Source organism: Pongo pygmaeus, chromosome 2, assembly GCF_028885625.2.
Source record: "Pongo pygmaeus isolate AG05252 chromosome 2, NHGRI_mPonPyg2-v2.0_pri, whole genome shotgun sequence".
Classification (NCBI taxonomy): domain Eukaryota; kingdom Metazoa; phylum Chordata; class Mammalia; order Primates; family Hominidae; genus Pongo; species Pongo pygmaeus.
The window spans coordinates 96,836,643-96,851,329 of NC_085930.1; the positions used below are offsets into that span (position 1 = coordinate 96,836,643).

The 14,687-nt window shown below is 39.7% G+C and overlaps 1 protein-coding gene across 7 annotated transcripts in view; it reads left to right on the forward strand.

Moving 5' to 3' along the window:
• The window catches only part of TASOR (transcription activation suppressor), a 65,808-nt gene that overhangs the window by 16,210 nt on the left and 34,911 nt on the right, over positions 1 to 14,687 (forward strand). For 6 of the 7 annotated variants that reach the window (XM_054482025.2, XM_054482022.2, XM_054482028.2 and 3 more), the window contains exons 6-11: positions 976 to 1,137; positions 3,141 to 3,265; positions 5,990 to 6,021; positions 7,077 to 7,182; positions 8,568 to 8,671; positions 8,751 to 8,854. In XM_054482025.2, the coding sequence (XP_054338000.1) occupies positions 976 to 1,137; positions 3,141 to 3,265; positions 5,990 to 6,021; positions 7,077 to 7,182; positions 8,568 to 8,671; positions 8,751 to 8,854 (633 nt within the window). The remainder of the gene's footprint in view (positions 1 to 975; positions 1,138 to 3,140; positions 3,266 to 5,989; positions 6,022 to 7,076; positions 7,183 to 8,567; positions 8,672 to 8,750; positions 8,855 to 14,687) is intronic. The other variant, XM_063661049.1, reaches the window with a different exon arrangement.

Sequence of the window (14,687 nt, forward strand, 5' to 3'; positions counted from 1 at the left end):
TGTTGTTTTTTGTTTTTTTGGTTTTTTGAGACGGAGTCTTGCTGTGTTGCCCAGGCTGGATGGAGTGCAGTGGCGCCATCTTGGCTCACTGCAAGCTCTGCCTCCCGAGTTCATGCCATTTTCCTGCCTCAGCCTCCCAAGTAGCTGGGACTACAGGTGCCCGCCACCAAGCCCGGCTAATTTTTTGTATTTTTAGTAGAGACGGGGTTTCACCGTGTTAGCCAGGATGGTCTCGATCTCCTGACCTCGTGATCCACCCGCCTCAGCCTCCCAAAGTGCTGGGATTACAGGCGTGAGCCACTGCGCCTGGCCTATTTGCTATCTTTGATCTAAGCTAACTATACTTAAAAGTTTGTTTTCCTTTCCAAAGAAAGGAATGTAGAGAGTAATATGTTGGTAATATAATTTATATTAGTGAAGAGTATTATGAATGGAGTTTCTATTGTTATTAAACAAGTTCAAATGATTTTTTTTTTTTTTTTTTTTAGTGATTAGCTTTTTCTTACTGCTTCAAATTTGGTAAAAGTGTTCTATGAGGTATTATTTTATTTATTTTTTGGAGATGGAGTCTCACTCTGTCACCCAGGCTGGAGTGCAGTGGCACAATCTTGGCTCACTGCAACCTCCGTCTCCCAGGTTCAAGCGGTTCTGCCTGCCATAGCCTCCTGAGTAGCTGGGATTACAAGCGTGTGCCACCATGCGCTGCTAATTTTTGTATTTTTGGTAGAGACAGGGTTTCGCCATGTTGGTCAGGCTGGTCTCGAACTCCTGACCTCAGGTGGTCCGCCTGCTTTGGTCTCCCAAAGTGCTGAGATTACAGGCCTGAGTCACCATGCCCAGCTGTTCTGTGAGATATTAAAGGGAAAAAATGGTTGGGATAGTTGATCTGTATTCAAAGAAGTATTTCATAATATTAATGTTATATAGTCAACAATTAGGTTTAGATAGACACTTAAAAGGTTTTCTCTATTTTAGGGTAAAATAAAGAGTATATATGACCCCATGGGTGTAAAAAGTTTGGAATCTATGTTAAATAAAAGTGCTTTGGACCCCACACCAAAGCATGAATGTCACGTGTCGAAGAATGCCAATCGAATTACATCACTTTTGGCTTACAGAGCCTATGAGCTTACTCAGGTAGGTGCCAGGATCCGTTGTAATGTTGTGATCTTATACCTGTTTGTTACCAAATCCTGTAAAATTCCCTTTCAGTTCTCTCTGTCCCCGCACTAGTCTAGACTCTGGTGTCTGCATATCACTTCCAGACTCCAGTGTCTGTTGCTGCTGTTTGTTCAGTGTTTTCTGAGATGTCTCAGAAACATACAGTGGGTCTTCAAGGTTACAGGGTAATATTTATAGACTCCCTAGTCTAGCTCTTCCTGCCAGTAGACTGTGGCCTGGTTTTTATGATCATTGCCCTCAACACACCTCATTTCATTTTGAAACCTTGGCATTTCCTGGCCTAGAAAGATTGCTTGCCTAAGATAGTACTCATCTTTCAAGGTAAAGTTGAAACCCCTTGAAATAATCTTAATGCATAACATTTTGTACTATTGATTTGATAGGTATTTTCTATCTTTATTAACATTTTTAAAGATGCAAACCTCGAACTATTTTTTAAGCCTTATTCAAGTATAATTGACATATACTACACCTATATAAGAGTAACATTTGATGTGCTTTAGTGTTAAGTTTTTATATGAGGTTTGTCTATAAAGCAATGGTTTTTTGTTTTTGTGTTTGTTTTTTTAAATAGAGATGGGGGTCTCACTGTTTTGTCCAGTCTGGTCTAGAACTCCTGGGCTCAAGTGATCTTCCCACTTCGGCCTCCCTATTCTTGTTTTTTGATTATTAGTATTTTGTTACTTTATTTTGAGACGGAGTCTCGCTCTGTTGTCCAGTCTGGAATGTGGCGGCGTGATCTTGGCTCACTGCAACCTCTGCCTCCCAGGTTCAAATGATTCTCCTGCCTCAGCCTCCCAAGTAGCTGGGATTATAGGCGCCTGCCACCTCACCTGGCTAATTTTTTGTATTTTTTTAGTAGAGATGGGGTTTCACCATGTTGGCCAGGCTGGTCTCAAACTCCTGACTTCAGGTGATCCTGCCTGCCTCAGCCTCCCAAAGTGTTGGGATTATAGCTGTGAGCCACCACACCTGGCACCTGTTCTTTTTAACATTAAAAAAAATGTCTATAACTAAATAGACTGTGAAAAGTAGTAATGTTAACTTCCCTGGAAATGTTCTTTCTTTAATTTTTGCTATATTTATGTAAAATAAAATTTTAAGAACTATTGTTGTGGGCTTTTAGCAAAAATTATATTCACCAAAGTCATTTGGAACTGACTCATTCGATTACCCTCTGGACAGTAGCAATATTGGTAGGTGTGAAGTATACACGTGAGATAGTTATTGGCATTTCTAGAAGGACTTGCAAACTGGCCTTATGTTTTTAAAAAACTCCAGCCATTTTTAGAGCAATAACAACATTATTGAAATCAATAGTTTCCCAGGGGAATGGGCTTTGAAGAACTGTACTACTGTGTTCATAAACTCAGGCATTCTTAAAGTGAAAATCACTACTCTGAAAGTTAAAAAACTGTACTATACTGAATGTGGTGAAGAGGTGAAGGGGAAAGACTAATGGGTAATGGGAAGAGGGAAGGCTATCTTTGTCACCTATGTTCAGATTCTTTTCCGTATCTCCTTTGCTACTTTGTTTGCAATTGGAGTCCAGGTGTGTTTTTCTTTTGAAATAGCAAAACCATAGTTTGATTTAGTTGAGATTGTGTTCTTAGTATTTTGCTTTTTGTATTAGATTGGCTATTCTGAGCTGACCTGGGAGCTTAGGCTCTGTTTATAATATTTTTATTAGGAAACTCCCAGTGGTCAACTCTTCAGAAGTAAACTTTTGGAATAGTTAGTAATACTCTGGGATCTTACGCACTTAGATGCAGAATATTTTATATCACAAAATGAATACAAAGTACTAATTATTTTAGTTAAATTGGCACGCAGAGCTTAAAGACATTTTTTGTCAGAAGTGCATATATGGTTTTCTATTTCTCAGAAATCAGGAAGATAAATATAAGGTTTCACCTTGCCTTTTTAAAGAAGTTAATTTTGCATTTTCTTATTTTTAGTATTATTTTTATGAGTATGGCTTTGATGAGCTAAGGCGAAGACCAAGACACGTTTGTCCATATGCAGTTGTGTCTTTTACTTACAAAGATGATATACAAACTCCGAAGTTTGTACCTTCATCAAGGTAAGACTTAGGAGTTTTAGACATCATCCACAGTGATAATTCTACTACAGATCCTGCATTACTGAGTTAGGAGGACCATTTTGTTTCCTTCCCATTTTTTTTTTTTTTTTTTTTTTTAACTTCCCTTGAAGTTGGTTGGAGACTGAAGTGTTTACAATGACTTAAATGGTCAGTGTGAAGAACAGACAGTTTACCATGTGGAAATAAATACAAGCTAAAATTTAAACCTCATCTGGTTAATCTCTTCCTTAGAAATGAAGGTTTGTGTAGTTGAGTAAGTGGCAGGTTTTGTTTGTTTTGAGATGGAGTCTCTCTCTGTCCCCCAGGCTGGAGTGCATTGGCAGGATCTCGGCTCACTGCAAGCTCCGCCTCCCGGGTTCACGCCATTCTGCCTCAGCCTCCCGAGTAGCTGGGACTACAGGCGCATACCATAACGCCTGGCTAATTTTTTTGTATTTTTAGCAGAGACGGGGTTTCACTGTGTTACCCAGGATGGTCTCTATCTCCTGACCTCGTGATCCACCTGCCTCAGCCTCCCAAAGTGCTGGGATTACAGGTGTGAGCCACCGCACCTGGCCAGTAAGTGGCAGTTTTAAAAAGTGAGATTTTGGCCAGGCGCAGTGGCTCACGCCTGTAATCCCAACACTTTGGGAGGCTGAGGTGGGTGGATCACCTGAGGTCAGGAGTTCAAGAACAGCCTGGCCAACGTGGTGAAACTGTGTCTCTACTAAAACTACAAAAAAATTAGCTGGACCTGGTGGTTGGTATGTGCCTGTAGTCCTAGCTACTTGGGAGGCTGAAGCAAGAGAATCGCTTGAACCTGGGCGGTGGAGGTTGGCAGTGAGCTGTGATCGCACCACTGCACTACAGCCTGGGTGACAGAGCGAGACTCTGTCTGTATTTAAACAACACCAACAAAAAAAGTGAGATTTTGTGTATTAGCACCCTTGGAAATGGGGAGCTTCTACAAAGGATGCCCATGCCTCACCACAAACCAATCAAATATTTAGTGTGCAGTCAAGGCATTGATAGTTTTTAAAAGCTTCCAGGTGATTCTGATTTTCAGCCAGTTTTGAGGACTGTCTGTTTCTTTTTTTTTCTCTTTAGAGACAAAGTCTTGCTCTGTTGCCCAGGCTGGAGTGAGTAAAGCGGTGCAATCATAGCTTGCTGCAGCCTCAAACCTCTGTGTGCAAGCGATCGTCCCAAGTAGCCGGGACTACAGGCATGCACCATCATGTCCGGTTTATTTTTAGTTTTTGTGGAAATGGGTCTTGTTGTGTTGTCCAGGCTGGTCTCAAACTCCTGGCCTCAAGCAGTTCTCCTGCCTTGGTATTCCAAAGCACTAGGATTACAGGCATGAGCTGCCACACTTGGCCTGATGATTTCTTTCTTTTTTTTTTTGGTTTTCTGTTCTTGTGTTATTGAATATTTCTTATAAGCTCTAGTATAAGGTGACCAAATAGGAAGCAGTTACCATTTTTTTCCCCATGTGGTGATTCTAAAAATGTTTCAGCCAAATGGAATAAGTAAATTTATAGGGATGTAGGTGAGATGTTCAAATGTCTGCTCATTTTTACTTTGGGTGTCTATACATATTTGAAGTCATGTATGATATCTATTAATTTAGAAATACTGCTGTTTTAAAACCATATATCATGAAACATATATGTACATTTTTGAGGTTGACCTCTTTTGTCAGTTTTCCAGATCAAATTATCTTCTCTTCCATTTACGGTCCTTTTTTCATGTAGGTGAATAATCCTTGAAAACCATCTATAGCCACAGGTACCAATTGACATAGTATCAAGACAGTTGTGGCTTTCATTTTTTGTGGCTCTAAATTTATGATCACTATGATACATACTTTCACTATAGTGTTTTTCATAAGTAGTCTTTAAAAGACATCTAGCACTTAAAATTATGAGGTCATGCCCCCAGGAATAATGACTGTTAATTTCTTTGCCTCCTCTTTGATTCCATCTCTTGACCCCTCCCTATATCATTTCAAAGGAGCATTGATTGAACATCCATCCTTGTACCTTGAATATTCCATGAATGCTCCTGCTTCAGGGCCTCTGCATTTGCTGTTCTCTCTTTTTCCCCAGTAAGCTGCATAATTCATTCTACATTTCTTCACGTATCTCCTTATCATTGAGGTTTCTCTGGTTTTTTTTTTTTTTTTTTTTTTTACCTCTATACTCTTATGTCTCTTTTTTGTAGCACTTAAAACCATCACGATCTGTTATATATCATTGTTTTCTGTCTTCCTCATTAGATTTATGTAGGTTGGAACTTTGTTCTGTTTATCTCTATAATCTTATTACCTAGAACTGTGCCTGGTAAATAATAAGAGCTTAGTACGTATTTATTGAATGATGAGTTAATATATTTATATATTGAGGCTGTGTCTTCTAACGTCAACAAAATAATTGACAAGAGACTTTGGTGGACGCTGTTCTCTCTTGGTTAGTATTTTTGAAAAAAACAGCTCCCTTAAATTTGGGTAAATGTGGTAATTTGAGCAAAGTAAGTACTTCTGTTTTCTCTAAGTAGAGTTGGATTTACTAGATTTTGTAATGAGTAGTTTCTTTGTTCTTCCTACCTGGAGGAAGGACTTAACTGTAGTATGCCATTAAAAATTGCACTTATATCAAAGTCTTACATGTTAATTTTTATGATTATACTAATGAGAAATGTTTTTCTTTTCTTTTAAAAAATTTGTAGATCTAACAGCTTTAATGCAGATAGAAACATAGGTAAGAGTTTTATGTTTCTTTAGTTTTATAAATGGAAAGAATAAGTACATATAGCAAAAGATTAAGTGCTTTGTATTATTTTTATAATGAATGAAAATCTGCAAAGTATGAAAAGTTATAATGTAGCATCAGCGCATTTGGTTGTCCAAGCGTAAGATCTCCTTTGAAAATCTGCTACTGTGAATAGACCAAAAGGTTTTAGCACTTTAATTGAAAAAGATAAAAAATAAAAAAGGTTTTGTAACTCAGCTTTTTAAAAGTATTAAATTGACCAGAGGTGTAGGACTTAGAATTAGAGAAGACTGAAAGTAGCATTGACATTAAACTATTTTAAAGTTTCTTTGTTTTTTTTTCTTTTCTGAGACGGAGTATTACTCTCGCCCAGGCTGGAGTGCAGTGGCATGATCTCGGCTCACTGCAACCTCTGCCTCCTGGGTTCCAGCGATTCTCCAGCCTCAGCCTCCTCCTGAGTAGCTAGGATTACAGGCGCCCGCCACCGCACCTGGCTAATTTTTTGTATTTTTAGTAGAGTTGGGGTTTCACCATGTTGGCCAGGCTGGTCTCGAACTCCTAACCTTAAGTTATCCACCCGCCTCGATCTCCCAAAGTGCTGGGGTTACAGGTGTGAGCCACCATGCCCGGCCTATTTTAAAGTTTCTTTATAATGAAAACACAATGAGTAGAAGATACAGGACACTGTAGGCATTCATATAATCAGCCAGATCTCTCTATACAGTGTCCCTTTGGAGGAAATAAGAGATGAATAATTATCTTGTCTTTGCTCCCCAACTTTTCTGATAATGACATTTAGACAGATACATTTGTTATTCTTTGCAACTGGAATGATTTTGTAGGGGATAAATACCTGAAACAAAAATCCTAATATTTGAACTCTTAGTAAATAGAAGTGTAGAAGAGTCACTGTTGTTTTTTTTTTTTCCCCTCCTACTTAAACCTTGTTTCTAGATATTTTCCCTCTCATTTCTAATAAATGTGCACTCACTTCTCTGGGCTGCCAAGTGACTAAGCTGTGTCATTATATTCTTTTTATTTAGATAAATATAACTATACCTTATGGAAAGGACAGCTTTTAAATAAAGGAAAACTTTTGTGTTATATTTCTCTGAGGTCAGCCACTCGTGCTTTTTTGCCTATCAAACTGTAAGTATAAGTAAAGAGCAGTTCGTGGTTGCTAATTTTATCACTTTCTTGAGCCTTTTTCGTTATTTTTCATATTTAAATTTTATTTTGTTTCATAAGAACTTCAATATAAATGTTGGTTTGTTTTTTAAAGGTTGATTTGAAATTAGGTAATTTGGCAGTATGAGTCCTCTTTCTCTCTGTCTTTATTTGAGGATAGGCTAGTCAGTACATTTATGGTATATAACTTTATCTTTTTTTTTTTTTTTTTTTTTTTTGAGACGGAGTTTCCCTCTTGTCACTCAGTCTAGAGTGCAGTGGTGCAATCTCGGCTCACTGCAACCTTCACCTCCCGGGTTCAAGCGATTCTCCCATCTCAGCTTCCTGAGTAGCTGGGATTACAGGCTCCCGCCACCATACCCAGCTAATTTTTTTTTTGTATTTTTAGTAGAGATGGGGCTTTTGCCGTGTCAGTCAGGCTGGTCTCAAACTCCCGACCTCATATGATCCTCTTACTTGGCCTCACAAAGTGTTGGGATTACAGGCGTGAGCTACCGCGCCCAGCCTAAAACTTTTTCTTAGTGATTTAAGTCTGAAATATTTTTAAAGTTTATCCTAAGTAGATATATATTTTTTATTTAGCATTTTGAATATAGTAGACTTAAAAGTTACCAGTTCTTTGTTGGGAAGAGCTTTGATTTGGTGAGTTAAAATATACAGGCTGTTTTTAGTCCTGTGCAGCATATGTTGGTATAGAAAGGTCTAAAATCTCTTGCTTCCATCATTGTGGGCCTTCATAGATGTGTGAAGATTAACAGTTCATACTTCAGTTGTCCTTAATAAAATGACAGCCTTTTAGTTTCTGGCTTAAGGATGGAAGGTTGGAAATATTGCCTGGCTATAGTCCATGCCATGATATATACATGGCTACCCATGTATATATCTGGACTTCCAGTGTCAAATCCCCTTTACTGCTGGGCATAGTGGCTCACTCCTGTAATCCCAACACCTTGGGAGGCTGAGGTGGGAGGATCACTTGAGACCGGGAATTTGAGACCAGCCTGAGCAACGTAAGGAGACCTTGTCTCTACAAAAAGACCCAAAAAGACCAAAATTACCCTAGCGTGGTGGCACATGCCTGTAGTCCCAGCTGCCCTGGAGGTTGAGGTGGGAGAATCACTTGATCCTAGGAGGTTGAAGCTGCAGTGAGCTGTGATCACACCACTGTGCTCTAGCCTAGGTGACAGAGTGAGACTGTCACAAACAAAACAATCTTTAGAATACGGTGAGATATTAGTAGATATGCTCTTCTATTTTCCATGAAGTATACTTTTTTGTGTATGTGTTAAGATTGCTAGAGTTGAAAATACAGATAAGGCAAACATGTTTTTTAAATTTTCTTTCAGACCTGAGAAGTTAGATGTTGAAACAGTTATGAGTATTGATCATCTGAAACAGAAAATCCCTCCAGCACTGTTTTATAAGGAAACATACTTAGGTCCAAATGAAGGTAAGGTAATTTAATTTTATTGAAATGCATTAGAAGCAGACTTGATTTGGATATTTACTATGTATTTTTCTTATGTCAGTTTTGAAGAATGGAATGTATTGCAGCCTTTATGAAGTTGTAGAAAAGACAAGAATTGGAAGTAACATGGAGAGTTTACTGCAAAAACTAGACAGAGAAAAACTTGTGAGTGAAAGGTTTTTGAATGTTTCTCATTCTTTCTTACAAATATGCATATTCATGTGTGATCATATTAGTGTTTCAGTTTATTTTTGCCTCTGAAAGTACCATGAGGTGTCTGTCTGTTGCTGCTGTTTAGTTAACAGTGTTTTACTGTGGTTCTGGTATTCTTTTATTTGGGCCATGGTATTGGAGCTTGTGCAAACCAGTCTTTCCCATGGAATATCTTTTTTTTTTTTGAAACGGAGTCTTGCTGTCTCACCAGGCTGGAGTACAGTGGCGCGATCTCGGCTCACTGTAATCTCCACCTTCCTGGGTTCAAGCAATTCTCCTGCCTCAGCCTCCCGAGTAGCTGGGATTACGTGTGCACACCACCACACCCAGCTAATTTTTGTATTTTTAGTAGAGACGGGGTTTCACCGTGTTGTCCAGGGTGGTCTCAATCTCCTGACCTCGTGATTGGCCCGCCTCAGCCTCCCAAAGTGCTGGAATTAGAGGCGTGAGCCACCAAGCCCAGCCCCCATGGAATAGCTTTATTATACTTTGTGATTAAGAATGTGATTATCAGGCCGGGCATTGGTGGCTCACGCCTGTAATCCCAGCACTTTGGGAGGCCGAGGCGGGCAGATCATGAGATCAGGAAATCGAGACCATCCTGACCAACATGGAGAAACCCTGTCTCTACTAAAAATACAAAATTAGCTCGGTGTGGTGTAATCTCAACTACTCGGGAGGCTGAGGCAGGAGAATTGCTTGAACCCAGGAGGCAGAGGTTGTGGTGAGCCAAGATCGTGCCATTATGCTCCAATCTGAGCGACAAAAGCGGGACTCCATCTCAAAAAAAAAAAAAGAAAAAAGAAAATGCAAGAACAATAAACTCGGTGAGGTTGAGGAGATAAAGGAACACTAGAGTAGTTGGGGGAAAGTAGTAGGGACCTGTGTCATACAGCGTCATTCAGGCAATGTTCAAGTGTTTGGAAATTTGGATTTGATCCTAAGAGGAGCAGATTTTGAAGGGTTTTCAAGGGTGTGCATTGAAACTTTGAAAGTGTATGCAACATAAGATCTGTGTTTTGAATAATTACGTTAGTTACTCTAGAGAATAAATTGAAGAGGGGAGATGAGGTAGAAACTTACATTAGAGGGTGATGGCGGGTGGGATGACAAAGGTAATGATCAGATTTATGGGATATTTTTGAGGTAAGGTCCAATTTAATACTGAAGTGTATCTAGTTTGGGTAGAGGGATTGGGTCAAACATCAGATTGTGATGGATTGAGAAGTGAATGGAAAGTGAATGTGATGCCAATATATGTGGTTTAGCTGAAGGCGAGGAGGTGGTTGGAGAGAAGGGAAGTGGCTGTTCCAAGGTTTCTTTTTTTCTTGCTAAATGGTGGTCGGAAGTTCCAAGAAAGAGGGATACAACTTTTTTGCATAGGTGTGCCATTTAATACAAGTTTTACAACAGTTGACTTTTTACTTCTCACTTTGTTGAGCCTCAGTTTCCAGGTAGTCGAATGGCAGTCAAATATCTTTGAGTTTCAGAACGTGCAACTTCATGTTTAATGGCTACATATAATTTAATTATTTTCATAGATATGTGCTTAATCAGTCTCTTGTTTATAGATGGGATAGTCAGATTGACGTAAAACTTACAGGCAGAGTTATAAAACCCTTCCGAGTCTTTGACTTACAGGCTAGAAACCTTTCAATTAAATGTCCTAGAATTAACACACACACACACACACACACACTCTTCTTTCTCTCTCTCTCTTTTTTTTTTTTTTTTTTTTTTTTTGAGACAGACTCTCTCTCGCCCAGGCTGGAGTGCAGTGGCGCAGTCTCAGCTCACTGCAGCCTCCGGGTTCAACCTTCCTGGTTCAAGCGATTCTCCTGCCTCAGCTTCTCGAGTAGCTGGGATTAGAGGCATGTGCCACGACACCCAGCTAATTTTTGTATTTTTAGTAGAGACGGGGTTTTATCATGTTGCCCAGGCTGGTCTCAAACTCCTGACCTCAAGTGATCCACCCGCCTCGGCCTCCCAAAGTGTTGGGTGAGCCACCGCGCCCGGCCCTTCCTTCTTACTTTCTCACTGCATATGAACATAATTTTATGTTTATATTACATGGCTTGTTTTCTTCTGAAAGCCTGACTACAATGGAAGCATTCCTCATCATCAAAATCTATTCAGTTCCCGAGTTCAGAAAGTGAAAGCCGAGATAGTAGGTTTGGATATGGAGAGATACTGAGTTACTCAAATCTATTTGGTTCTTGTGTTTCAGAGAGTGAGTATTGAGAATTCGGACAATGAGGCGTTCATCAGAAAATTACAATAGCTTTTCAGTTACTGATAGTGAGGATCAGGATAGGAAAGATGGCATTTCATTCCTCACCTGACCAAGTATTACATTATGTTCATGGAAGACTGGATCTTTTCCCGAATCAAGAAGTAAAGTAAAATCCTAGATCTTAAAGGTTGCTAGCATTCCACAAGGATACACTCCCAGAATCTAACGTACCTAGGAATTTTGTGTAGCTATCCGTTTTCCAGCAGGCCTCACTGGGATTATTCCATCTATAGCTACTTTATTCATAGTTCTCTTGATAATGAGCAGTGCATTGAGGAATACTGATTTTTAAATTTTGTCCAAGAAATGCACACAAGGTTTTCTGAATCAGAGACAGATTTTGTGAATACCCCACAGTAAGTAAAAATGTATTGGCCCTCCTTTGCCCTAGTCCTTAACTCCCTAGGGCATGCAGGCCTAAGCCACTTGTCCTGAGTAGCTGCATACTACATAGGTAAGAGATGGGGACAAATACTTTTTCTTTGCTTATAAAAGGGAAGAGGCAGCTATTCCCTCCTATCCTGAATGTGTCTCTTTGAAATGTTATGAATATTAACTCCAACTCTTTGGTATTTGAATAAAATCGCTTCAGGAGCCATTTATTTAGTCCTCTTGGACCAAGAGACATTTCCAAATTCCTGGAAACTCATTCCGTACTGAAATGTAAATGCCTAGGGAGATCTCCATAGTCTTGGCACCTCTGGACTTAACCTAGGAACCTCTCTTTGCTGTAATCTCTTAATCTACCCCACTTGATGCTCTCAGGGAGATAAAATAAGTTTTATTATTGTGGAGCAGAGCAATTAACTAGATAAATGACTACAGATCTAAATCTTAAGGTATGCGAAGAGTAAAATATTTGTGGGGAATATGAAAGCAAACATTCCCTTATCTTTATATCATATACATTTTTGTATATTAGAAGGCTAGGACTTTTTGCAATAGTACTTAGAAATCCAGGGAAGTTTTCTTTTCACCCAGGGAGATGATAAACGAAATAAGATTTTATTGACTTTTTTTTTTTTTTGAGACGGAGCCTCGCTGTGTTGCTGGGCTGGAGTGCAGTGGCGTGATCTCGGCTCACTGCAATCTCTGCCTCCTGAGTTCAAGTGATTCCCTTGCCTCAGTCTCCGGAGTAGCTGGGATTATAGGCGCTCGCCACCATGCTCGGCTAATATTTGTATTCTTAGTAGAGATGGGGTTTCACCATGTAGGCCAGGCTGGTCTCGAGCTCTTGACCTCATGATCTGCCTGCCTTGGCCTCCGAAAGTGCTGGGATTACAGGTGTGAGCCACCATGCCTGGCTATCTCGCCCTTTCTTTAGTGTATTCTTTTTATTTATTTATTTATTTATTTATTTGGACAGAGTTTTGCTCTTGTTGCCCAGGTTGGAGTGCAATGGTGTAATCTCGGCTCACCGCAACCTCCTCCTCCTGGGTTCAAGCAGTTCTCCTCCCTCAGCCTCCAGAGTAGCTGGGATTACAGGCATGCTCCACCACGCCTGGTTAATTGTGTATTTTTAGTAGAGACGGGACTTCCTCCATGTTGGTCAGGCTGGTCTCGAACTCCTGACCTCATCATCTGCCCGCCTCGACCTTCCAAAGTGCTGGGATTACAGGTGTGAGCCGCTGCGCCCAGCGTAGTGTATTCTTTTAATAGAGTTTTAGAATTTTCTGGATACAAGTCTTGCTCATTTTTTATTAGATTTACCGCCAGCTGTCTTACATTTTTTGATGCTTTTGTAAATAGTATTTTCTTTCTTTTTTTGGTGGGGGGGACAAGAGTCTCACTCTGTCACCCAGGCTGGAATGCAGTGGTGTGATCTCAGCTCACTGCAACCTCCGCCTCCCAGGTTCAAGGAATTCTCCTGCCTCAGCCTCCCGAGTAGCTGGGACTACAGGCGTGCACCACCATACCTGGCTAATTTTTTTTTGTATTTTTTGTAGAGATGGCATTTTGCCATGTTGGCCAGGCTGATCTTGAACTCTTGACCTCAAGTGATCTGCCTGCCTCAGCCTCCCAAAGTGCTGGGATTACAGGTGTGAACCACCACACCTGGCCCGTGAATAGTATTTTCCATGTTAGTACATTTTGTGTTTCTTGTATATATAGAAACGTAATTGATATTTACATATTGATTTAATGCAGATCAATGTAAAATTTGAATGAAGTGTTTATTTTTGTACATTTTTGGGGGTTTCTATATAGAATTCATTATCCAGAAGGTAGATTGGTTTTATTTTTTTCCTCTTATCTTTATAGTAGTCCCCTATTATCCTTGGTTTTGCTTTCTGTAGTTTCAGTTACCTGTGGTCAGCTGTTGTCTGAAAATACTAAATGGAAAGTTCCAGAAATAATAAGTTTTAAATTAGTTTTCAGTAGTAGCCTAATGCTGCATCACAATGTCTATGTCATCAGCCTCACTTCCATCTCATCACATAGGCATTTCATCATCTCACGTCATCATAAGAAGGGTGAGTACAATACAATAAGATTTTGAGAGAGAGAGAGAGAGAGACCACATTACGTAACCCTTATTATTATATATTGTTACAGTTACTCTATTTTTTCGGTGGGGGGACAGGATCTCATTCTGTTGCCCAGGCTAGAGTACAGTGGTGTGATGTGATCATAGCTACTGCAGCCTTAAATTACTAGTTTTAGGTGATTCTCCCACCTCAGCCTCCTGGGTAGCTGGGCTGCAGGTGTATACCACCATGCCCAGCTAGTTTTTAAAATTTATCAATTTTTTAAAATTTTTAATAGAGAATGGGGTCTTACTGTGTTGCCCAGGCTTGTCTCAAACTCCTGGCCTTAAGCAACCCTCATGCCTCGACCTCCCAAAGTGCTGGTATTATAGGCATGAGCCACCATGCCCAGCCTGTTCTATTTTATTATTAATTATTGTCGTTAGTTTCTTAGTATGCCTAATTTAAAAGTTAAACTTTATTATAGGTATGTATACATAGGAAAAAACATAGGATTTGTTACTATCTGTGGTTTCAGACATTCACTGGGGGTCTTGTACTATATCCTCTGCAGATAAGAGGGAACTACTATATACTATTTCTTTTTCCATGTTAATGTGCAGTCTAGGATCTGTACTAAGAAGTTGAATAAAAATGGTGATTTTGGGCATTCTTGCCTTCTTGATTTAAAGAAAAAAAAGCCTTATAACATTTCACCATTAAGTAGGAAGTCCACAGTAGTTTTTTATGTTTTAAACTTTGCTGCTTTATTTTTTTAACCATGAATGGATTTTGAATTTTAGCAGACGGTTTTTGTTTTGGGTCGGGGGTTGCATTTATCAGTCTGGTCACACAGTATTTTAGGGTTCTGCAGAGAAACAGAACCAATAGTGTATGGTGGGGGTGGTATGTAAAAAGAGATTTATTGTAAAGAATTGGCTCACACATTTATGGAGGCTGACATGTCCCAAGATCATATCTGCAGTTAACAAGCTGGAGACCCAGGAGAGCCAATGGTATAGTT